This window comes from Haliaeetus albicilla, chromosome 4, assembly GCF_947461875.1.
Source record: "Haliaeetus albicilla chromosome 4, bHalAlb1.1, whole genome shotgun sequence".
NCBI lineage: Eukaryota > Metazoa > Chordata > Aves > Accipitriformes > Accipitridae > Haliaeetus > Haliaeetus albicilla.
The window spans coordinates 11,329,996-11,356,191 of NC_091486.1; the positions used below are offsets into that span (position 1 = coordinate 11,329,996).

The 26,196-nt window shown below is 43.8% G+C and overlaps 1 protein-coding gene across 2 annotated transcripts in view; it reads left to right on the plus strand.

The window, feature by feature from the left end:
• Positions 1-26,196, plus strand: part of ESYT3 (extended synaptotagmin 3) — a 56,783-nt gene that overhangs the window by 2,139 nt on the left and 28,448 nt on the right. Inside the window, exons 2-4 of one of the 2 annotated variants that reach the window (XM_069780890.1) lie at positions 565-734; positions 10,269-10,329; positions 15,643-15,802. Coding sequence is in view for 1 of the 2 variants with exons in the window: in XM_069780889.1 (XP_069636990.1) it covers positions 20,420-20,716 (297 nt within the window). In the remaining variant the exon portion in view is untranslated. Of the gene's footprint in view, positions 1-564; positions 735-10,268; positions 10,330-15,642; positions 15,803-20,389; positions 20,717-26,196 lie in introns of those variants that run through there. The other variant, XM_069780889.1, reaches the window with a different exon arrangement.

Consider the following 26,196-nt stretch of genomic DNA (forward strand, 5'->3'; position numbering starts at 1 on the left):
CACTGCAAATAAAATTGCTTCTGCTTCCCTTGTTTAGAAAGGATTAATTGGCTAAATGACAATGTAACAGTTTTACCAATTAAGATATATCCATCTTGCCTGAAAAAGCCTGTCTTATTAGCAAGGTTAATAAACACTGACTCATACTTTAGCTTTTCTTCCTTTTAGTACATAAGAAATGAGCATTAACCTCTAAATCAAATAAAAGGTGCATTTTAAAAATTAAGAAAATGTTAATGGTTTTATATGGAAATTATCTATGAGCTGAAGTGCTCAGTAACTGGATTATTAATCTCGCTGTTCCATGATGAGAGAAAACCCATGAAGGTCTTTAAAATGTAAATTAATTACATTTTATAAGAAGGCTGGGAGAAAACCAGCAGTGTGTGTCTGATGTAAAGAAGTGGGTGAAATATGATTTCGGCTCATAAGAATAGTTTCATGAACCCCAAACTAAAGAAACCTTGTTACCTTTGGATTTGTAATGCAAGGTTCAGTTATTTCAAGCTCCAACTGAAGTTTTTCTTGTGGTCTGGGCATTTATTTGGTCTTTCTCCTGCATAGGTTGTCTTGTGTCTAATAAGAGCTATGGTCAGACTGCATTCTTTGCCTTATGGAAACACTCTGAAGGCTTCTCTCCAGCTGTTTCACCATGGAGGATTTTAACTCTTGCTGAGACCTCTCCTACTCCTTCAGTTTGGTTGGAAATAGCCAGCAGGTTCAGAATTTATCAGGTGAGATATGCACAGTGTCATTTCCTTAGAAAGCTGGATAAACGCAGAGAATAAGGACTTCCCTGTGTACTAGTGTGGGTAAATTTCTTTGTAAATGTAATTGTGAAGTGCTGCTCTGCAATCAGTAAGTGCATAATTCATACAGTTCCTGGAGAAACACCAAACAGGTGATGTGCTGAAGGGCTTCTATGACCTCTGAAAACCAGAGCTGTCACTGATGTACCTAGGTTTTGCATAGACATTATTTTAAAGAAGAACTGGTTTTAAAATTGTTTTTTCCTCCTCTGTTTTCTGCTTCACATGCTGTCAGCCTGTACACTGAGTGCCAACACTGGCTGCTTGGAATAAGTCCTCTTCTTCAAGCAGTTGTGGCTAGCAGTATACAGTGATAAGACAGCCTTCTCAAAATCTTGCGGGTTTTTATCTGAAATGTAAGAAGCCTTCAGAGAGGACTTTTAAAACAGTGAGCAGTGTCTACAGCTGTTTGGTCTGGTGGCACAGGAATCAGCTCTTCTAGCCTGAGCAACCTCTTTGACTTCCTCCAGCTCTGCCTGCTGCCAAAAGGTGATCAGTGGTAGCTGCTTTGGTGTAGGGCCCTGGAAAACCATCAGGAGTACAGTGCTCCGGTGACATACAGTTCTTCTCTGGGCCTTGTGGTGTGGTGTATTGTCAGTAGCAGGGTCTCAGCATGTGTGCAGAAGAGACCTCCTGCCATTTCCAGGAATGAGTCCTCTTCATACCACTCCCACAGACTGAAGGACTTGGTCAAAACTGTCTTGTGATTCTTCATTTTTATGGACATCTCAAGTAACACGTCTACAAAGCTGGAATTAATCACAAGTCTCCCATAAATACTGCTGCACTGAGCCATCCTTTCATTGGCTATGTCCCTCTGTGTCCTCGAAGAAAGTTGAATTCATCAAAACCAAAATCAGTGCAAATTTGTGGCAATAAATTCAACCACAAAGAAGATCCAGAAATCACAAAATTTGGCTAAAAAAGCCAGACACATCTGATGGGGCTATCTTGTGCCACTTAACACCTGCAGAAGCTAATTGGTCGTGAGGGACTTCCCAGATTATGTCTGTATCACCACAGCAGGGACTTGAAAATTAAATCAAGCAGCTCCTGAAAAACTCCAGGTGATTTCAGAACACCTGCAGGAAGTATTTTTCCAAAGCACTGGTACATCAAAAAACATCTTCTGATGAGCTGCTCACTTGTGCCAGGCACTGTTTAGTTCCAGCACATTCATGTTTTACCATCCAAAGGTTATGCTGCATTTGAGTAGGTGAGGGCTTTCCAGGGTGAAGAGCAATAGCACGTCCTTCTGTCTGTAAAGAAATAAAATTCCAGGACCCAATCCTACTGTTAGTTCAGCACATTTTTAAATGGTTACTTTTTTTTCCTGCTGTTAGAAGGCCTTTCTAACTACTTCAGTTAAGTTCTATGAGTTTTTAATTGCACAAGGGACTGAGTTAACAGTGCATTATTTTTAATCAGTTTATTTTATATGGCTTCAGAATTCTGAACCAAATTACACCTCCATCACCAACTAATTACTGGTTTATAATAATTTCACAGTGTGCAGTCTCCAGTAATCCAATATGCATTGCCTACAAATCAACAATGCACTTTGTCACCTCAGGGATATTGGTTATATGTATTGTTGGCTGAGTTTCAGAGCACCAGATGAAGAAACCAAGGCTTATTTCCCTTGAGTTTGGATTTGCATGATTAGTTCTCTGTATGTTATCCTGAAAATGGACAAGTATCAAGAGAGAATCGCCTTCAAACAATTCTCTCTTTGCTTCCCTGCCTCTGAAGCACCTTTCCCTGCAGGCAGCATTGTGTTTCAACGAACTTGCTACTTTGGTAACACAGTAGGTACAGATGTCCCTGTGCAGGTACTGTCAGCAATCATGAACAGTCATTTTATATATTGGTACAGGAAGGCCAGATACAGCTCAGGATGCTGAAAAGTGTTGTTGATGAACAATATCTACCACTAGAGCTAGTAGCCGAAAAGCTTCTGATTCTTCTTGTAGCTAACAGAACAAGGAATCTCAAATTTCTGAAGTTCAGCTATTCCTGCTAATAACCACTCCATGTCAATGTAAGGAGTATTTTCATCCACTGCTGGAACACAGCATAATTTGTAGTAGCTGGTAACACTGTAGAACAGCTGAAAAGGAACAAAGCAGCTATGTCTGCTACGACAGTAATACCCACCTTGGTTACTCATTTATCCCTTCTGGAAGCACCTCTCCAGCTGCTTGTATGCACTCTTCCTCAACAGATCCTTCCTCCTGGGAAGTGCTGAAGATCCTACTGATGAGTTGTCTTTCAAGCCTGCCTTCCAGAAACACAGTGCTGGGGTCCTAGCCCAGCGAGGGTTTCCTGTCCAACAGACCTTCCCTTTTAATATGCACCACTGGAAATACTGGCCTATGGAACCACAGGAATTTCAGTGCCATTCCCAGTGCATTGTCCATCATTTTGCTGTCAGTCAATTTAGTATAGTCACATTCTTGCCTTCCTAAAAGCAGGTGATACAGAAGCTGTGAGCTTCTATTCATGGTACTGATAAAAGCATTCACACACTTGCTGAGAGGAGTGACTCAAGCTAAACCGGACAGTTCAAATCCTGGTAGCAAAAAAGGCAGGTGTCAGTGCAGACTGGTCACTGACATCAGTGTCCAGCATCCAGGGAGGCCCACAGTGCCCACGTTTAAATCAACCTTGATTAAAACTAGCATGGACAGCTTTTTTGTGCTGCAGTCAGACCTCCTGCCCTAGCAGAGACATGCTTGAAGATTCCTGCATTTTAGAGTGCAACTCTACTTCTTCAGAATTAAAAGTTAACAGTGAATAAAAATAACAGTTATATACAATGAGTGATCCTGATTAACTCAAGAGTGGAGATCTGAAAGAGCATCCCTGGGTATCACTGTGAAGCTTCAGCTGACGTAAACTGATACAGCCTTCTCTTGACAACATACAGAATTTTTAATGTTGTGGTGTTTGTAGTTCATATTTAGGAAGTGAGGGAAGATGAGGGTCATATGATTTCAGTGTTACAAATGAGTGTCAAAAGGCAAGACTGCTGGCCAGGTCCTCAGCCGGTGTGCTCAGTAAGGCCAAACATAGACATTTAAAGCTCGAGCCAGATCTCCTGAATGTCTGAATTAGTTTTAATCAATCTACATTTATTTCTCTTTTACTTCCGGTTTCTGAGCTGCAGATTATGCTCAGAGTACAGTCTCATGTTTTTTCTGAAATTATGAAAGCTGGAACCTTAATTTCAAATATATTAAATTAAAAACTGTGTTGCTTAATCATCCACAAAACAGTCATTTATAACAGCACCAGACACTGCGAGACTCCAGACTGTTACTGCTGGTTTCCTAAAACTGGTATTTCTCACCTGGTATGAATAAAGATGAACCAGCTTCACCTTAAGACTGGTTTAGGGTCTGGTCCTGTTTTTACGGGAATAATCGAGCTTCTGAAAAATCACCTGTTTAGATATATTTGATTCTTTCTGCCTGTCAGTATTGTTTGAAATTACTGGCTGTCATCTTCGATGTTTTCTGGTCCAAAGAAGGTGCAGTAAGGGAGTAGCAGGCCTCAAGAAAACTTTAGCAGAATACCTCTATAAGAATTAAACTGTGAACGGTGGAGTCTGTGTTAACATAAAAACTACTTTTCTGCCATTTCCTTTGGAGATTCAAACACTGTGTTGGTCAGAAGAAATTCCTGGTCACATCTGGACTGGGTGTGATAATTGTGGCTATGTCTAGCCGTTGTTGGATCCATTATCCTGATATATTATTTAGAAGACTCTGTTTATACCAATAGGCAGATAAAAGGAAAGTTAGTTTTGCTAAAGTGACATACTGAGTTTTCTTCAGAATTTTTGAGTTTTGTCTCTGATCTGCCTGAAAACAACAGGCATTTTGTCACTGACACCAGTGGCATTAGTATTAGCCCTTTTAGGCTATGATATCTCTTGCTACATTAAACATTTGCCATTGACAGAATCCTGTATTTGAGGTGATAGATTGGAATTTGGTGCCTGAGAGACCACTGAGTCCTGCTAGGCTGGGATTACACAGGAGGGGTCTGACAGGAGCCTGTTTTCCTTGGAAAGCCTTTACCTTATTCTGCTGTTAAATGCTGTTAAATGTTCGCTGTTAAATCTTGTGTGTTTATAATGGCATCAGATGCTGCTGCGAATCACTGAGGGAGCAGATGGCAAAGAATTCAAGTACCTAACTCCCTTTGATGCCCCTGGCAGTGAAGCATCCAAATGTCTTCATAGATCTGAGCCAAAAAGCTGTGCCAGAATGCAAACAAAGGAATCTTTAACCTCAGACACTGCAGCAACTTGCTGATTGTGGACAGTCCTCCTTTCAGTCTCTCAGACCCCACAGGTTGTTTGCCCTTATTTCTCTGGAGTGTGTTAGACTCCCAAAGGGACAGAGCAACATTACTAATTTATACTAATCACTCTAAAAATAACCAAAAAGCAGTGGAAAAACATCAGGGAGGAGGCAATGAAAAAGCACAACTACCCTATCTGCTCTTCCAACCTTGCAAACATACCAGATCACGGTGAAAATCTTTTTAATGAAACGTGGTGACATAACTTTGTAAGTACCCTGAAAGATGTCAAAATTTCCCACTCTGTGTACTGACGACATCTCACACAGGAGAAGTAAAGCTATTCGTGTACTTTTGGGAAAGAAGTGATGAATTATTACTGTGACTATGGTTATTATTTAAGTGAATGTCTGTTCCAGGAGTTGGAAATTGATGTACAATTGAATGTCACAGCTAAGGTGAAGTTTATCTGTTAGATTAAAATACATATTCAAGGTAGGGGGGATAGATAGTGGAAGAAAGTGTTTCCCCAAAAGATGAACTAGGAATAGATAAAGTCCATGAGAGTGGCCCAGTTGAAAAATATTTTCCCAAAGGGTCTCTTCATCAAATCAGAACAATCCAAGTCTGATAAAATGTTGATAAAGAAAACCAAAGGGGGGCATCTGTGATGGAAAGAGGTGTCTGTGTTTGATCACTGGATTTTTTGGCTTTAAGCAAAAGTTACTGATGAGACTGAACACATTGACCCTGCAATAGGTCATGATAGTCTCTCTTATCCTTAAGACAACTGAATATACTAGTCTGTCTCTGTTGAAGTATGCAAAAGTGAGGAAGTGATGTTTGCAATCTGATTTCAGGCCTCTGAAAGTAAAGAAATCCAGACACGATGACATTGACACAAAAATAACTATTTACATCAGCGATTATTTGTTTAACCTGCAGGCAGAACTCAGATCAGTTTTAAGTGATTTATATACAGCTTAGCACTGGAAAGCCTTGCATATGTCTGGACTCTTGTTTGGTTTTGTAATTTTTACATTTGCCTATCTCTTATCTTGTTCTCTTTGAGTATTTGTTGCACTTGCTATGTGTAACAGAAACAGTGTCCATAAATACCTAACAGAAGTCTAACAACACAAAGCTTTCCACTGATAGCTATGGATACCTTCTTGGCATGGAGCATTTTTGGAAGGCCTATTTACAGATAATATACCTGAGGTGAATTCTTACACTGCCAACAGTGGGACAATCCTGGAGTTTCATGGAGAAGACCCTAATAATGTTTTAATTTTATCACTCAATTAATATTGGAGTTACTGGTCCTTTGGCTTCACCCATGGTAGCCAGATCTCAGAAAGTGTCTGGACTCTCCTTTAGTTGGAAAGATTCCTGGTCACTTGTAGCACTTGAACCACTGAATGCTTTAAGGAGTACTGCCTTTTACAAATATTCCCCAGAAGAGTCTTTTTCAAATACGTTCTTCCTGTGATTGACACGTAACATGACAGTTTTGCATTTTCTTATGTTATCCTAGACACTGCCAGGGAGATATTTCGTTTCTTATAAAAGCCTTTCTCTCTTTTCTCTTTGATTAAAGATATGATTATACTTCTGATCTTCTTCAGCAAGAAAGGCCTGGCTGTTTTTCAGACCCATGTGGTCAAGAGACCCTATTTCCAACTGTTTATCTGGGGACTTAACTGTTTGTTTGAGGAATTCTTAGCATCTTTTCTTTGATGAGATTAGCAGCAGCAGCTCAGCTCTAAACACATCAGTAATTATTACTAATGGAAGTAACCACATCATCACCTTATTCACATCTCCAGGTAAGGCTTTAGTTCACATTGCAGAAAACAGATACTAATTTATGTAAAATCTGCAGCTGTAGACTTGAACAGATGTCTCAATGGCTGTTAGCAATCTCAGATTGGAGATGCTCTGATTTAGATCCCAATTCTGATTTAGACCCCGATTCTGATTTAGACCAGCCTTCAATTGCTGAAAGAATTGCTATAGAACTGTATTAGTTTCTATCTAACCTGTTAGCTGCATTCTGTATGGAAAAGATTTTCAAAAAAGGCTGTAGATATTTTGTGTGACCAACACAGACACAGCAAGAAGGATATGAACTTATGGACTCCATGTGATTGTAAGATGTCTCCAGCCAGGCACCCAGAATTTCTAGTCAATTTTAGAATTTGGCTTGAGTGATTTCATTAAAAGGCAGCAATTCATATCGGAGAACTATCTGACAAAAAGCTAACTGTCTCTGAGCTATGTATCTAATGCATTTTGAAATCTTTTGACTTAATGTATTTTAGTTTATCTGCAGCTACTTGAGTAATGTAAGAGGGAACAGCTTGTTTCCTTTGGAATGGAGATACTATTTGTGAAATAGCCTTTCCAGGAGTGAGTCACTGATGAAAGGAGGAAGTTCATTTAATATGCTCCCATGAAAACTGCAAAGAGAAAATTGAATTTTCGGTTTGTCTGAAAGAAAACTGTGTGTTGACAAAGTCTGGCAGCATTAAATATGGGATCTTCAGCTGCCACATGAAATAAACTCTTTCCTTTTGTTCTGATTTTGATGGCACTCAAAGCAAAAGATGGTATCTGGATTATCAAAGGTTTAGCATCTCAAACTGCTGAGCCAAACTCAGTCCTTGCTAGAAACAAGTACAGTATGAAGTATTTGATCCAGTCACATGTAATTAACTCTGAAGCAGAGCCATCTCCACAGTAGTAGGGGACCTGGCAGTAGAGAGTGCACAGATTGCAAGTCCAGGGAGTGGGACATCAGGTGCCCACCCAGAACAGTACTTTCCTGAGCATGCCCAGGGTCTAGTCTGGCTGTGAGTCTGAGGTGGAGCCAGACACCACTTCTGCTTGTGCACATCAAATGTGCCTCTGGACTGTGTGCACAGGCACAGAAAGTACCTCCTGTGAGGCACCTTTCACCTCAAGCAAGCTCAGATTACAAGTCCTGCATGCCTGTGCTGGAAGATAGTCCTGCTGGGAGAACACATGAAACCTATGGGCCAAGTTCAGCCCTGGAATTCAACTCCACTGATTTCAGTTGGTGGCAATCTGATCAGCACTGTTGGGATCATTCCTGTTAGGATTTGCTGACTTCAACTAATAATTGTCATGATAGGTTTATTTTAATTATAGTCAAGGTCAGAGGCTTCATCTAGGACCCTTCTTATTACACATGAACCCTTATTAGAGCCTTCGTTTTATAGACTATACATCTGCAGTCATGAAACTATTCATTCAGAAAAAAGACCATCTCTTAGTTCTTAACTGTTGAGTCCTGATTGATTTGTGACAGTTTCCATTCAGCAGAACATAACTTTTTTATCTTTCCTTCTAGGCCTTTTAGTATGTTCTGCCAGATTGAGGCCTGCCCTCCAGTGGATGTATTTTCTGCACTGCTCTGACTTAAATTTTCTATAAGAAAAAGCCTTACTGAAAAATACCAACCAAAATCACACAGTACTACTAGAAAAGCTGAACAGTTTTCAAGGAGATAATTAAGTCTAGTGGGCCTTTGCTCTGCTCCTCTGAACAAAAGATTTTGTGGTAACAAACATATTAGAAACAAATGCAGGAATTGCAAAGAAAAGACGTTTTTCAGCTATAAGCTAATTTCCCAGAACAAAACAGATGCAAAAGAGCTTGGATAAAGAGAAAGAACAGGGCTACTATTGTGTTTCCAGTTTGAAATCAATCGTGACTTTAGTGGCTGTGGTGCTTGGAAGAGGAACATTTTCTCAGTAAACAGTATCTTTGTTTTCTTCACGCTCACTCAGTTGTGAATGGCATATCCCATCTCACCAGATTTTGCTGATTTTGCTGGTAGATGGGATAGGACAGGCTTTTGTTATTACTATTAGCTTGCAGGCTACGTTGGGACTCTGACCCTGCCATTGTTGAAGAAGCATCTCCAGATGGCACTTTATTTGAAACAAATGGAACATTTTAGCCTTTTGCAAGAGAACTCACCTAAAAAAGAATTATACAGGACTCAGTTTCTATCTATGATTTCTCCTGCCACCACAGTGGATGTCACGAAAAAGACAACAGAGTGGTTCTGCTGGTGGAGATCTACAAATAGTCCCGGTTTGGCATCTGGCCCCCCAGCCACTGTAAATGGGAGGATGAGGGAGTGCGTTGTACAGCTGGGAGGGTAGCAGCCCTCACAGTACAGCCACTACACTGTGCTGAATGGTTCAGTGGGGTGGACTTAACCCTTGACTTACTCCCACCTTCCAGTCCCCCAGCAATGTGTAATGGAAAGCGCCAAGCTGTGATCATATCCTGTAGGGGGGTAAGGGGACTTCTCACACCACCCTATTGTTTTGCATCATGGAAATGTAAGAATGGCCTAAAGGTTCAGACCAAGAGTTATCACAGTATCTGTAAGTAACCACTTAGAGGACAGTAAGGACAAGCACTTACAATACTCGTCCAAAACTCTTCCAGCTTCCAATTGTTCTTATCTCAGCGATTTCCTGAGCCTGATGTGCTAAACCTCAACAAACCTCTTCTCTCAGTACTTGTCCATTCTCCCCTTGAATCCACATGATTTTTTGCCATTCCAGTTTCCTTTGGCAAGGAGCTCCAGAGTTCTGTTACTATGGCATAAAGAACCTTCTCTCAAGTTTTCCCCAGAGATTAACAATTTTTCTTTTATGTGGGAGAGAATGATAGGAACATTCCTGCCTTAGAGTTTTTCTGACTCTTCTCTCTCTCTCTCTCTAAATTTAAAAAAATTTAGTCTTCCTTTACATTTCCCAGCAGATATAATTTTGACTACTGATTGGCTGCAAGGTAGCATGTATCTCAATTATTTACACATAAATTCCATGGTAATGGCAACCTTAAGCTTATGTTCTAATGACCAGATTGCTTGTAGGGAAACAGAAGTTCTTAATGATCTCAATAAGGAAAATTTTGCTAAAAGAAAAATCTCCCCTAAACCTTTTAATTAGAACCATAACAGAGAAATAAGGGGGGGAGAGGTTTTAATTTGTTTTTCTTTATAATATATGAAACCCAAATTTTGTAGGTATTCTTTTTAGTGAAGGAGGAGATTTTTTCTTTTTTTTTTCAATAAAATATTTCTCTTTTCTGTATCAACAGGCTTTTCCATAGGCAACTACTGGAATCAGGAGCCCATAAAAGATTGGAAACTGATTGGAAGGTAAGGGGAGGAACATGGAGCTATGATATCTCTCAAAGAGAGTTCCTTCAGTGGAAGACCACCAACCTGCCACAAAAAAAGAAAGAGAAAAATATCTGTTTATAATGGTAGGGTAACTTTATATTCTTCTAGCAGCAGGGAATTTATACTCCCTAGCATTGGGAAGGTAAGAAGAAAACCAAGATAAACTGGAAAGCTGAGTTTACGCTAAGTTGGGGGAGAACACCAGGAGAGCAGGCTATTTTTCTGAGGGTCAGAAAATAGTGGACATATGCTTTTTGCAATCTTTTTGGCAAGATCTCTCAGCTGAAGTGCTAAGTAACCAGAATATTTTCCATTTCTTTGAGAGCACTTCTGTTCACACCTTTACCATAAAAATGCTGTTCTTGGAAGAGTAGATGACTCCCAGCCATGCATACTACCAGTCAGTGTCTTATTTTATGATATTCCTACAGCACCACATAAAGCTGAAGGTTTAACAGAAGACTCAGTTTCAAATCCAAAGACAGCAATCACATCCAAAGTTTGACTTCAGTGATTCTGAATTGCACCCATCAAGATTTTTTGCCAGGAATATTTCATGTCCAAACCAAGAACCTATAGTGGAACAGTGATCACTAGTGAGAACTTCTGCTGCCATCAGTAGCAAACCTGTTAATGATACAGAAACTGAGATGGATATCTCTCCATCAGCTCTGTGTTTTCTGGTCTGTTGTAACAGACAGTCCTGTGTAACATAGTGTACTCTAACACAGAGATACAAATTCTTATTTTCTCGACAGCAAGCAGCTCATTTCTTTATTGATTTTTTCCCAATCTCAAGCCCTTTCATAGTCTGCTAAAACATACAATAGGATAGGACTGTAGAAAAAGTAAAGAGTACAAAAATTAGTATAGCCCTTCTGCTAATAACGTTCCCTGTCTGGGTTAAGGAAACTGTCTTGGCCTGTGACAGTGCCCCTCCTTCCTTCCTTGCTTGTGAGCAACTACAGACACTTGTGCCTTCTCCCTGCAGGGGGAGAATTTCATCTCTCATTGACAAATACTTCCTCAGAAAAAAATGTTCTGTTCTTTAAATTTCCTGTGTATTAAATTTGACCTGGTAAAGGATGGTTATAAATGAAGGTAGCGAGCCTGAAGTTTTAGAAACTGACTCTCAGAAGCTAGCTAATTTTTCAGACAAATTATCTTTCTAGTGCAAGTACACAGTGAAAACATAAGAATTTCATGTCCAGAGCTCCAAGTGGTCGCACTGAAATGCTACTTCCTAAAGACCTGTTTGTGAGCATTTAACACGCAACAATTGAATTTACCCTGAGAATGAACAGTATTTGCCATCTGAAATAAAACTCATAAAAGAGGAAGAGTATATCAACTGCTACCTTCTTCCAAAAGTAAAAAGTATGATTTTCATTTGGAGGTTGTATGTTTGGGGTTTTTTTAAACCTTACAAGTCTAAGCACAAGAGCAGTAAACAATGACTCCAGTTAGCACAAGCCTAGATGTAGCACTGGCTTCCCTGATTCAATAACATTCTCTCTGGCTTTCTGAATAAGACTGGGGCCACAAATACACTGCAAACATTGGCTTGGAAACCAGAGACCAGCTAGGATTCCTCACTGTATTACTGAGCCAATTGTTTAACTTCTGTACCCCAGTTTCAGCTCTTGGAAATGGGCTTTAATAGCATTAGTGTTACGTATGTTGAACTGCAGGTCAGACAATCAGCTAAATGTAATGGAGCCAAATAGTTTGCAACAGCCAATGATGTGTTTCTAGTCACTTATTCTGATGTTCCTCAGTGCTAAGCATTTGCTTACTTTTCTATGCACTTCTTTTTTTATCCATAGTAGAGGACATCTACTCTTGAGTACCAATCTCAATATACCACTTAGGCACTTTTATCACTTTCCGAAGATTTGGGTAACAGAAGAAGTCTTTGGGAAGAGTTTTCTCTAGGACATAGCTTAGAGAGCCTCCCATACCAGCAAGGATACCTGCACCTCCACACAAAAGTTGGAAAAGCTTGGAATATCTGGGCTATTTTGCAAGGCCCTTGCTACTGTATTACTGTCAGTGACCGACCTGAGCAATGTGATCAGCATCAGGTGGGATGCTTGCAGATTAATGCAGCGCTGTAGATGGTGTCTCTGGTGTTGTCACCAATAAAATACCTATGTAACTCTTAGCTGGATTCAGGACTGATAACACTTAAACAGATCCCAGGATCTCAGTCCTGGCCAGCAGAGGCCACTAAGAGATTATAGGAAGAGCTGTGGTACAAGGCCCTGGAGGCCTTATTGTTCAGCATGCTCACTGCTGGAGAGATAGCATCTGGGCCGTGGATTAGGACTTTTACTGAAAAGAAGGAATCTTCTGAGGATTTTCAAACTTTCCAAGATTTTAAAAATAATCTTGGGATGAATATTGCTTTTGCTTCTGGTTTGCAGTCTGCATGGTCTCATACTTGCCAGCAATGAGCTGGAGCAGGTGCAGAGGGAAAACTCTTTATAAAAAGAGATCCAGGATACTATTCCACTTGTGCACAGGGAGGACTTTGTAACTACACCATGCAGTTTAGTACAGTAAGCTGAAGACAAACTGTCAACATGCTTGTGTGAGGGTTTAATGGTCAAGCTGAGATGTTGCCTGTCATCCCTTTTGGATGGACAATAGTAAAAGCTCAGGTGTAGCCCATGGGGCCCCGCTGTCTGTGTTGCAGGGATGTGGTGAAGTGGCTGAGGTGGGCTTTGAATCTGCTGAGTTTACTGTAATCTCATGTTCGTCTTGATGGGGATCTTGTGTTTGTGAGCAGCAGTGTTAGGTTACTCCAAAGCTGCCTTCTTCCCTCAAGTTTTTCTCAGTCCCTTTGGGTTTTATAAAACCCATCTAATGCCATCACATCTTTTCCCAGTCCAAACAATTCATCATTCTGTGCCTAACCTCATTCAGTTCTAGGGTACACATTGCTGCGAAGGGAGAAACACTGGGTAAAGGAAGCCAATTTTGGCTTAGTAACCTACTTCCACAGTACTGTGCAATTCCTTTAAGTCTTGAGCTTGTTTGTGTGCTGCAGCTGCTCAGGACAAGCAAAGAAAAGTCATGTGAAAATTCACCCGGTGCATGTCTTCAGGCGCAAAACTCTGGCACAGAGCAGTTCTGCCTGCTCAGAGGGGTTTCAGGACACTATTGGATACAGCACTGATTCTGCTGTGAACAGGCTTTTCACTGACCTTTCTGGAGCTTTGAAGGCAGCACTTCCCCAAATTCAGGTCTTCATTTTAAAGCATCAGCTCTTTGCTGAAAGCACACCCTGAAAACAGGTGGTAGGAGCTCTTCAGAGGGAGCTCTTCAGTCAGGCTGTATATATTTTTCTTTCTCAAAGAAAAGGCTAAGCACGCTAAGCAGGAACTCAGCAGGAGCTGGGAGGCGCAGCCTCGCAGAGAGGCAAGATGCTGTCATTGCTCCTTGGCAATAACTTGACTCAAGGAAAGTAGCTTCCAACTGACTGAATTCCCAGCCCTGTGCCAGCCCGGCTGTGCCATTGCAAACTGTGCCTGTGCCGTCTTTGGCAGCCCACGCTCCAAGTGGGAGATGGCAGGCAGGTGTTCCTGTGTCAGGATCCATTACGATGAAGGGATGTCTGAGCAGGCAAAAATGCAAACAGCATTCCTCACAGTTTCACATGCGTTGCTCCTGTTGTTACTCTGTGGGTCTGAATCTGGTCTGTGTCCCACACTGTGTCAAGCACAGACCACAGATATGAAGAGTCCTCTGGCAAATCTGCAATTTAACTGGACTTTATTAAAGGTGCAGTTATGACTGAGCCCTGCAGCAGAAAGAAAGGAGCAGAAAGTTTCAGGTTTTACCTCCCTCCTGTCCTTCTGGGGAGAGAAAGTGTAGCAGATGATCTATCCATTACTTCTTCAAAGCTGGGGTGTAAAGAAACTAGCTTCATAGGGATGTTGTTATTAGGTAAAGCATAGAATCATAGAGTCATAGAAGCATTTAGGTTGGAAAAGACCTTTAAGATCATCAAGTCCAACTGTAAACCTAACGCTGCCAAGTCCACCACTAAACCATGTCCCTAAGCACCACAGCTACACGTCTTTTAAATACCTCCAGGGGTGACTCAGCCACTTCCCTGGGCAGCCTGTTCCAATGCTTGACAACCCTTCCAGTGAAGAAATTTTTCCAAATATCCAATCTAAACCTCCCCTGGCACAACTTGAGGCCATTTCCCCTTGTCCTATCACTTATTACTTGGGAAAAGAGACTAACACCCACCTCACTACAGCCTCCTTTCAGGTAGTTGTAGAGAACGATAAGGTCCAGTTTATCAGGAAACCCCTTTGTTTTGTGACACTTCAAATGGAAAGAGTCAGCTAAACAAGATGTAGCCCTACAAGAAATGTAACCAGGAAAGTTTCTTCTTCCATCTTCCTCCACTGCTTGACACTTTTAATGTGCTTCAGAAAGGTTGAGCACTCAAATTCCTTAAAGAAGAGGTTTCTGTGAGCTCAGTCAAGTCCTTTAAGCACTTAAAACATAGCAAGATGTAAATTGTACAGATTACAGACTAAACTATACATTTTTAATAAGCTTGTTCTGGAAATTCATCATATACTTGAAGGGCAATTTTTATAGCCTAATGTGTGTCAGTAGCCTGTACCAGCATGGTCTTTCACTCAGCAAAGTAGAAAAGGATTTAAAAGGATGTGGAGACAAATTTTTTCCTAGGGTTTTCTTGCTTGCCTTTCACTAACTGACATAACAAAATCTATAAAATATTTTATCCTCCAAGAAATGCATTGTGCTGTTTTTAGACTGAAGACATTGTATCTTGCGCTCACAGATCCTGTTGCAGATAAAATTGTTCAAACAGAAAAATGGAATAAATTCATGTTATATCAATGGCAAAATTTGAAACAAACAGATTTAACAGACTCTGCTTCTGAGATTAAAATGTATAGTACAGTAACAGAAGTTGTACTCAGCAAAGTCTTTTAAAAATAAACTGAAGTTCCCCATGCTCATTGCAGTTCTCTGCTGATTCTGTGATATGTGAAATACAGTCTAATTTCAGCAAGATTTGACTTTTCAGGTAAGAAATTATTTTTCCTTAATCCAGATTATAAATTACTTACCAAATCTGGTCTGCATACTAACAGCAATGATGGGATGCAAAGCCACCTTGTGACAGCATCCAGGGATCTGTCCCAGGATAATGGGTCATAACTACCCTCAGATAAGCGCTGCTCTAGCTCTATTTTCTGTAGCCTGCCTTCCTGAAGTAAAAGCTGTTATGTTCAGCAGGTGGCACCAGCTGCTAATGGGTCAGTGCATGCTCCAGGATAACACAAATGTCTGCTGATGTGTCTTGTGAGAAAATCTGAGTCGTCCCCAGAGCCAGGAAAGTGACAGCTCCAGCTCACAGGCCATCTCCGAAGAACTGGAAAATGCTGTCCTCACTGTAAGGGATGTTTATTTTTTCTCTCCCTCTGCTGCCATCATAGATTGCGCTTTGTATTCTTTCACGTTTTGTGTATACAAAGACACAGCTTTTCTCAGTGCTCTGCTAACCCAGATGTCCACTGCAACAGAGCGGTGTGGGATTTGCTGGCAGGAAGGGCAAGGCTGGGCAAGGGGCACTGGCCCACACCACCCTTTTACTTGCTGTGGTGGGTACTCTGCATCCTACTGCACTGCCCTCACATTAATGGCCCCGCTGTAGAAAGAATAAGTGGATGTGTGAAAAAAATTGCTGTTACTGGTTTTGTTATATTTCAAAAGTACCAGCTGTTCAGTGCCTCTCTTTACTGCCTGTTGTACAAAAGCAGTGAGAAGCCATGAACCAGGCAGACACAAGGCATGGTATAGGAGAGTGAGCACAGTGAAGCAGAGCCTTTAAAAGCAAGGGCCACGTGCTCCCAGCGCGGCTTTGCACGTATTCCCAACTAAAGCCCTGGTTTTGCAGTCTTCTGCGTGTGATTATTTTTCACATGAGAAGAAATCCCATTAGCTTTACCAGACCAGACCAGGTTTACAGATAATACCAGTTAGTCCTAGATTAGGCATGGTTTAGCTAGTCAGTATCCCACAGCTAGGCTTGAGGTTGGTATTGTTTTATGCCAAAGGAATGCTTCCCAAAACAGGACATACATACATAATTATTTTCATGAACAAATTACACATCTCCAGCCAGAATAATATACCTGGCTGAACAGTGTAACACCGGCTTATTTTAGCTGCCCAGCTCATATTTAATTTCTGGACAGAGCCAAACAGAATGTAGGAGCCACAGCTTTCCCTGGGGAAATGCACTCCAGAGAGTGTTTGCTTGAGAACAGACAGTAGGAGTAGATACAAGGCTTTTGTCCTATGATACGCAGAGTCTGGATATGGCTTTGCTTGACAGAGTGAACAGTGCATGGATGGAGAGTATGAACCCAGAGGAAACTAAACAATAATTCATTGTCAAGTGACAAGGAATGCCGAAAGGGGCAAATGCTTTAATCAGGTCTTGATACAGAAGTCATTCTGTTAACGCAAGGAGTAAGGTTTTATCCTTACGTGTTTTCTGTTTTGCCGTGGATGCACAGAGAAAAGACATAGTGCACCTCTAATATTTGCTAGCATTAATGTGGGAATGTCACACTGGTCATAAACCCTGATGCCACAAGAAAGTTAAGTTAGAAAGTCATCTTCAGTATACCCTTTGATATCTCATTGGTATGCACGTAAATCGATATTTCAGATTAATTCCTTTGCATATTCTCTATAGTTAAAAGAAGAAGCGTTGGCAGTGGTTTTTCATAACTCCCCACCTTTAAAGTGGGTTGCCTTAGTTACCATGGCCAGCTTGAGAGACAGTAAATTTAGTACTAATACATTTTCAAAGCCCTGCCGTTTCTGTAAAATCTCTGTGTCATAATCAGCTACAACATATGCTTTTATCATAGTGTTAATAAGCTACAGTGCTGATGTCTCGTCAAGTTAAATCAGAGGTGAAGATTGTCACAGGCCAGAACAATAGCCTTGGGTCATTACCTTAGTGACTGTCCTGTGTATATTGGGAGAAACAGGTTGTGGAATTTCCCTGTAATTGAAAATAAGAGTGGCTTCAAGTGGCTCAGATATCTGGTGCTTGAAAGCAGGCTGCTGCAGTCAAGATCATACTTGCCCCAGTAGAAAATTGATAGGTCTTAAGTTGTGGTCTTGATTGGTAATTCAGTATTTCCTCTGACATTTAAGAAAACTGCAGGAAAGAATTATTCCTTAAAGGGTAGCTACTATCCATCACAAACAGAGTTAACAGAGGACTCAAAGGCTATTGATTTATCTTGTTCTCATGAGCACAGTATTTGGTTTGAGAACAGCTCTGTATAACCTGTTACGATAAAAGTAATTTTTCACCTCTACTCCTCTTCTTTTGTTCAACATCTAAAATTTTAAGTAGCATGAGCTAATAGTTTAGGGAAATTTTATATTATTTGTGTAATTGTTTAAAGTTCCTAAAACCTCTTTAGATCTAGAAAGGAATTGCCTCTTCACAAGGTAAAGAGTTGGCAGCAAAGGAGCAAGCAGTGCCCAAGAGAGTGTGGCTGTTTGTGAGCTCAGGGTCTTGGGGGACAGTGCAGGATGGGACATGGAGTTCTGCTTTCAGGGAAGCATCTGCTTCACTAAACAGCAGCTGTGGGCTGTGCTGCCGGACTGAAAGTGCTCTGCTCGTTTGTACGGAGGGAGCACTCTTTACTATCCTTTGACCTGAACCTAGGTTTTTGTGACCAGCTGAGTGAAGAATAAGGAAAAAAAAAAAAAAAATTGTAGTTTATTTATGAAATTAGCCAGTATGTATTTCACTGCAGCACCACTGTTTTTCCTGCTCAATAAGCTGCCACCTCTTGGTGCTTCTAAACTGCATAGCTCTCCGAGTTTGAGCTAAAGATCTCAAACTCCTTAGGAGTAGTAATTTGAAGGAGGAAAACACTGGATCTACCTTTTATTATAGCTTCCCATGGTAGCAAAAGCAACCTTCTAAGTCTTCAAATCACTAGAAGAGCCCCGCTTTTTTTCCAGAAGCTTCTGTTTTTCTGAAAGGTCAGACTTCAGGGCTGAGATTATCCATGTGATGTTTCACCCCATGGCTGAAATGTGATACTGAAAATGTTTTACAAAGCTTTAACGGGCAGTAGGGAAAAATAACAAGTCTTTGGTCATAGTTAGAACAAAACCAGGTGTGGTTTTGCATGTAAATATATCTCCTAATACATGCAATTGTGCAAACTAACCATTGCGTGTTTTTTAATGTATGATATCAAAAGGGCAGATACTCCTTCAGCTGTTAGATCCATCAGTTTCTGGTCTTTCTTTCCAGCTTTACAAACAGAAATGCCCTCTGGTCCACTTGTTCTCGGTGGTGATAGGAGTTGCTGTTTAGTGAAAGAGCATGAGCCCCGTCATTTTCTGCAGTCCTTTTCCCTCAACCTCCCCCAGCATCCACAGCTGTTGTATCCACGATGATAGGGAATACATTTCTGGGCCTTGTTGTTTGAAAATTTATCTAATCCCTTTTTGGACCCACTGATACTGTCTGCCTTGCAGCCTCCTCCAAGTTCTGGAGGGTTGTTGCCCACTGTGTAAAGAAGTACTTTCTTAAGTGTGTTTTATAATGATTTATCTTCGCAGCACCCCCAGCAAGAAAAGCATATTCATCGTCATTTGACAGAAAGGAAAGATTAGGGGGGTTGTTTCCAAAAGTACCTGTTAATAGTAGATGTCTCATGCATGAGTTTGTCTAACATGAGGCATTTGAAGCTTGATTTTTTCAGATGCCTGAACTGATTTCTGTCCCAGAGCAGTCATGCACAATGATTGGCATACAAATGAGGATCACTTGCGGTATTGTTTGATTTATTGACTGACCCTTAATTAAATACCAATTGCATGGCAAAGGGGAGGCCAAACCTAGTTCTCCCCAGTCACGGTCAACTTCCTTTTCTTGGAGGTTTGTGTCTGGCTCATCACTTGTTATTTTGTGCACCAGTATCAAAAAGGGGCCACAATAAAAGCTGGCATCATTCACTGATGTTCCAGACTTATCCACTGAACAAAGAGTGGCATTTGCCTGATCCAGGGAAAACTGCAGTGGAATACACAGTGTAGAACTGTACAATTACAGCCTGTCTCTTAAGGCATACACTGAAAGGTATGGAATTAATACCGCTGGGTTACTCCCAGCATCTCAGAAAGTGTCTTATGGTTCCCAAATAATGCTGCATTCCCTACTGCATAATTCTCCGTATTTAAAAATCTGAACCCCCACAATATCCCCATCGAAATCAAAACAGCAGGAGAGAAAAAGTACTCTTATTCTTCCAAGCAGCGAGTGCCCAGAACCAACAGGTCGTTTCTGCCTCGTATCCTTCTGCACTAAGCAGCGGGCAGTCACAGGGGCATTTGGCTGGGTCCACTGAAAGAGACGGACCACGGCGACGGCTGGGGCGAGCCAGGCCCCTCCAGGGGCAGCCTCCTTTTCCGTGGTGGGTGATCCCACCCCCATCTCGCAGCCTGAACCACAGCCACCCCTGGGCCGGCGGGAGCGACGCCTTTTCGGCAGCTGTTCCTCCGCTGCTCCCCGCTCTCGCCCCTTTCCCCGCTCGGATGGGATGACCGAGCCTACCCCCGCCAAGACCGGTGCCGGGGGGCCCTCGGGGAAGCCCGCCCCTTACGTGCGAGAGCCCGGGGGGAGCTGCCCCTCGGCGGGGCGCCCCGCCGCTGACCGGCGCCTGCCCCCGCGGCGCGCTGCCCGCGGGCGGGGGGGCTGCGCCCCTCGGCGCGGCTTGCCCCGCCGGTGCTTCGCGGCGCGCTCGCTGGGGGGCGCCATAGCGCGGCGGGGCGGGGCGCGGCGCTGGCGGCGGGGCCGGGCGCTGGCGGCGGGGCCGGGCGGGCGCCCCGGCGGCGCGGGGCGCGCCTCCCCGCCGGGCGGGGGCAGCTGCGGCTGCGGCAGCAGGGAGGGCGCACTCGGCAGGGGCGACCCCGCGGAGTCGAGGTGGGGGGGGGGGGGGGGCGGGCGGCTCCGGAGCGCACCATGAATCCCGCGGCTGCCTCCCGCCCCAACGCCGCCGCCTTCGCCCGGCGGCCGGGCGCCCTGCCGCGGCTGCTGCTCTCGTCCGCGGCGCGGGCGCTGCTGTGGCTCGGTCCCGTCTACCTGGCGGGGTACCTGGGGCTGAGCGGCAGCTGGGTGCTGCTGGGGCTGGCGCTGTGGCTGTGCTGGGGACGCAACCGGCGGTGGAAACGCGACCGGCTGGCTGCCGCCTTCGCGCTGCTGGAGGACGAGCGGGAGGCGGTGTGCCGGGGCCTGGCCGACCGGCACCTGCCGGCCTGGGTGAGTGAGGACCGGGGGGAGCGGAGGCGCGCCGCGCCCCCTCCGCACTGACCCGCATCGCATCCCCCCCGCAGCAGCGGCGGGAGCCCCCGGGAGCGGGGACGCGGCGGGCGGGCGGCTCCGGGCTGCGTGGCTGGGGAGCGGTACCGAGAGCGGGGTGTTCCGTAGTGAGCAGCCGACGGGCAAAAAAAGAGAGGTGGCGGTGATGCCTCGGACCGAGCAGTGCCGTCTCTGACGTTGAAGTCTTGCTCAGTAAAGTGAGCGCTAAGCTGGAAGTTGTTTTAGTCCGGGAAATGTGCGTGTTGCTGCGAGCGTGCCTGTAAAATAGACTGCTGTATCCCCGGAGAAATCTTCTTCCAAGCACGTGCTGTTGCACTGCAGGGATTCTGGTGTAGAGGACAGTTATTTTAGACCTTCTCATCGAGAAGGTTTTCTCCCCTTCTCTTCAGTGGCATTGGAAGAAAAAAAAGAATTAAAAATCGATAAACATAATATTCTCTGCCTGCTAAAACCCAAGTATTTAACTTTAAAGAGCCATCTCTTGGTGGTATGGAAAGCCAATCCCTGTTTGTCTTTCACGTTTGTTCCTAACCACTCTAGGTTTTAAAGTGAAGGAACTTGAAAATAGAGCCGCATGTTTTATGCTATGTCTTTGGTTATTTGTCGGGTAGCCTTGGTGGGCTAATGGAAAAGGATGATGCAGGTTTGTTTTTCTTTTCTTCGTTGTCATTCGCTTAGCATTTAAAAACATGTCAGGGACTGGTAGGGAAACGCTTTCCTTGTAAGAAAGAGAATATCAAAGAGCTCCATTTGTAAGGAGTGTTGCGTGGAGACACTTAAAGTCAGCAAACTCTTTTATATAGCCTACAGCACTTGGCTCTCCTTAATACTGTGGGAAACGAAGGCAGTTGGCACCTCGAGAAGCGAGGCCAGGGTCTCCTGGCAGAGCTGGTGCAGCTCCCTGCACATGTTCCCTCCCACTGGGCACAGAAGTCTGTCTCTGAATGAGGTTTCTGCTTGTTTTTATTGAGTGTTTAAAACAACTTGGAGCATTAATGAGTGTGGTGGTGTCAGCTCTTGCCCTGATGCTGCGAGAATAATGTTGTGTTTTATCCTCAAGTGCCCTGCATCTCGGTGATGAGAAATTGAGCCTCTTGGTCGTCGCTGAAAAAATCAGAATTGCCCCCCGACACACACAAACGCAGTCTCAAACGTTCTTAGGTTTTGTGGTTGAAAGCGTCAGGCTTCATTAGCGCGTGGGCAGGCGGTCAATGGAAGGGATTATTGATTGCCCTGTACTCGGCATTCACAAGGCTGCACGGGGAGCGCCGCGTCCCCCAAGCACAGGAGAGGTTTCGACAAACGGGGAGACTCCAGCAGAGCCCACGGAGATGGCCAGGGGCTGGAGCACCTGCTGTGTGAGGGGAGGCCGATGCAGCTGGGGCTGCTCAGCCTCCTTCAGGAGATCCCTGAGGGGGATCTCACCGCTGGCTCCCGCTGCCTAGCAGAGAGAGCTCACAGAGAACGTGGAGCCAGGCTCTTCAGAGGCCTTACTGGTGACCTGTGGATTCCTGGAGCTGGGTGCTGGAAGGCAGGAGGTGGGACCTAAGGATAAAGGGGCTGCACCGCCTGCTTTTAGTTTTAGCTTTTAGCCATATTGCTACGTCTCCGCCTTTCCTTTTCCGTGTTGGTAATTTTTGTTCTTCATCAATTGCTGTTTGCCTCCACGCCACGCTTGATTTTTTTTTTTAACGCCTCAGTTTTAATTTTCCTTCTATCCCCTTCCTCGATTTGATCTTCTGCTTCTCCCCTGTGTCAGTCTTGGAGGCTGATTCTCGCCTGCTCTCTATTCAGTTTATTCTCTGTGGTATCGTCTTTTTTTATCTTTCATTTTTTGCCTTTCAGCATTCATGAGCCTTCGATTGAAACAGCTCTAAAAATGTCCCTTGCATTCTTCTCTCCTGACGTGCAGAGGTGGGAGTAGGAATACAATTCAGGCTAGGGGGAACATCGGTTGGATTTGCAGTGTTTCAATCCTAGGAAAGGTTCTGGAGGTGTGAAGCAATGGCAGCGTTTTAGGGCATTGGTAAATAGTTGTCTCCTCACATGCCCTGTAGTAAAATGAGGAGGATCCGTCCAGTGAAGAGTTAAGACCGATCAGTGGTTGCGCTACTTGGTTAAAACCCGTTCTTCCTAAGAGCAGTGCAGTAGCTCCTTCAAATGTGACTCGGGTTCCGCTCAGTCCTGGTATCAGTCGTTAGGAGATGCATTCATATTGCAGCCTTTCCTTCAGGGGGGATGCTGGGAGGGTTTCCCTCATCTGCTCAACCATCTGTTTCAGGGAATCTGCAGGTTATTTTGCAGCACCGGTTTCTTGGCTGAAACCAGCCAGTGGGTTTGGAATAGAGGCATTCCTGTGCTAGGCTGCTTACGTGGGCAGGCTGTGCTTCCTTAGGAAACCAGGCTGGAAATCTGCTCGTGTCGAGCAGAGCCAGATCTGTGTCTTGTCGAGGTGAGATTTTCTGACTTCAGCCTGTGCAACCTTTGGCATGACTTTTGTAAAACCAGTCAGTTCCCCGGGGCAGAGGTAGCTGGGCTTCGACCTTTATTCTGGCTCCTGAGGGTGGTGCTGACTCCTCTGTGTTGCTTTTGCAGCTGTTAGCAGGTTGCAGGTGAGAACATCCAAGTATGCTGGGTTTCTTCCTGATGTTAAATTCCTTTTACCAGGAGAAATTGATATTACTGGCTACAGAACAGTCCTCTTAAAACTTTGCCTGTTAATTCCTTGTTCATGCAAAAGGCTTGTTTAGACTTTTTTTTTTTTTTTTGCCACAGCACGGGGAGCTAAAAACCCTGTCCCTTAAAAAAAAAAAAAAGCAGCACCCAAAACCCCCAACAAAATGCCAAAGAAACAAAAAATCCCCTGATGGATAGATTCCTGTGTTGTATTTGAATAGAATGGCACTGTTGTGTCAGACATGGTTTTTGCTATTGCTATGATTGTTGGTGTGGCCGGCTCCAGGGCAAGGTGGAGCCATGCAGAAACTTACACATTTTGTTTACTTGCTAGTAATTGGCCCTTACGTAGTGTTTTTGATCTTCAAAGCTCTTTTCAAATGCTAAGTAATTTTTGCAGCATTCCTAAAATATTGGCAAGAAGTATGCCTCCTTTTGTAGATGGGGAAAAACTGATTTTGATAGTGTGACTTGCCCAAGGCTACAGGATTAAGTCTTATTCTGGGGTAGCGTTAACTTTGGCAGCTCTTGGTGGCTGGTTCTAGGCTTAGTAGGAAGTGTTTTGGGCTTCTCTTACTGTGCTGTACTGATGACAAACTCGAGGACAAGACCTTGCTGTCAGGGCTCTCACCAGTAACAAGGGTCAGAAGTGAGTCTGAAGTCCAGAGCACGTGGTTAAAAAGTATGGAACTACAACTGGTTTTCTTCCAAAACATATTAGGACACGGTAAGTTCTTGGAGTAAGCTATTGGGTCAAGAACAGAGCTTGGTGGTGTCACTGGGCTGAACTAGAGCAGAACTCATCTTCTGCTAGGGGGACATGCACGTTGTAGGAATGCCCCGTGGGTAGGAAAGGCTGTGCTCAGAGCTGATGTCTTACTAGACAGCAGATAATCTAGATGCGACACTTGCATACCAAGCTCCGCTTCTTCTGCAGAACTGCTCATTGAACTCATGCCATTGGGTGCAGGTGACCTTTGGTAGCGGGAACCGACTGAAATTTGGTGGCCTTTCGTAATAGGCAGAAAGCTGGTTTTCACCCAACACATGTAGTTGGCCAGTTTCTGCGGTGTGTGCCTCTGTGAGAGCCCTGTTGTGTTAGGCAAGGAGCTCCTGGTGCTCTTTGGTACCTCTGAGCTACAGCAGTGCTATTTCTTCTGTCTGTCAAAGGAAACTGAGGCACAGAGTGCCTGGGCAGGAGCTGTGTTGCAGACACGTGAATGAGGGGGTGTCAAGCAGGATGGAAACGTACCACAAATGGCTGCTAATCCTATCGCAGCAACCTGAGGTGTGACACAGTGATAGGTGATTCATGGCAGTTGCTTTTGGAGTTTGCCCTGGGCTGTCTGGTTTCGGCGTCTGTGGCTCAAATAGTGAATTCAATTTTGCTTTTTCTTCAGGTAGGTCTAGCTGCTGCCACCTCCTCATGGGTTTTGCCTGTTTCCTGATGCTCCTGTGTGCTCTTACAGCTCTCTTTAGCCACCAGCTTGCTTCTTGGTCACCTCTTGCATTTGCATCTCTAGCAGCTTTGGCTCTAGTGAATAATCCCAGCCAGTTTTAGTGGTTTATATTGTGCTATGTTTCTCCCCTTAACATTGGTGGATCTCTCGCTTTCTCATTGTGATGTGGTGGCCTAACTGTTGCCCTGAGTCTTGGTCTTTCCTTCCTTTTGGGTCACCTCACTCTCCACACTGTAAGATCTTTTGAGGACAGCTCGCCATGCTGCTTCCATCCCTGCTCTGCCCTGCCTGCGACTGATCCAGAGCTGTGGCACAAATGCTGCGGGGCACTGGCGCTTGGCACTTGTGTTGGAGCTGGGGATCAGCTGCCTTCAGGCTACCCGGGATTTATGTGCCCCAGCGGAGGACCTTTTGGTGAAACATGAAAGGCTGGCAGGTGAAGTGGAGGTCCCCTGATTCACATAATCCGCCTTACTGTAAAATGTCAGCAGCAGTTTTATCGGTATTGATTGTCCCTTCTGGTGCTGTGTTCTCACTTTATCATGCAAATAGAGCTGGGTAGGCTGACATTTCAGTGAACTTGCGTCGTCTTATTTAATGGAATAGTTGCTATTTAGAGCATCAAAAGAAATTGCTTATAAAGAATATGGTAATATCACTTTGGATTTTTTAATGTGATAATTGGAGACAATTGGAGGCATTATTTGAGCAAGGAAAATGGGCTCTGAAATCATACGTGAAGCTGGAATAAAAGGCAAGCTGCTGTCCATTCCATCGGAACATCTCTGAGCACCTCTCTGAAAACGCTGAATTAAACAGCAAGCCTTTGACCAAAGAGTGTAATTCACAGCTCTCATGTAAGGAGGTAATGTATTGTCCTGTCCAGTTACTATTATCAGGCTAGATGATGATTGAAGGAGCATTCAGGTGCTCTTGTAGAGCTCAGCAGGGCCTGAATGTCCATTCTGAGAAGCTGCTGCACAATCCTTCCCTTCCACCATAACCTGCTACCAGCTTGTAGTATTGGCTGAAAATACCACATCCATAAAACTTTAATGTGTGATTGTAGTAAGGTGATGGTGACTCTTCACTCAGCAGCTTCTTGATGAGGTCTGAGAGATTAGTTAGTTACTTGAGAGCGGCCTCATATCCGACCGTCCTGATGGTGATCAAACAAGTCATCACTTCAGGGAACTGGAGGGATTTTGTAATGGACACATACGCTGCTTGTTGGCATTTGATGTGTCCAACCTGAAAACATGATGCGTGAGTGACTGCTTCATT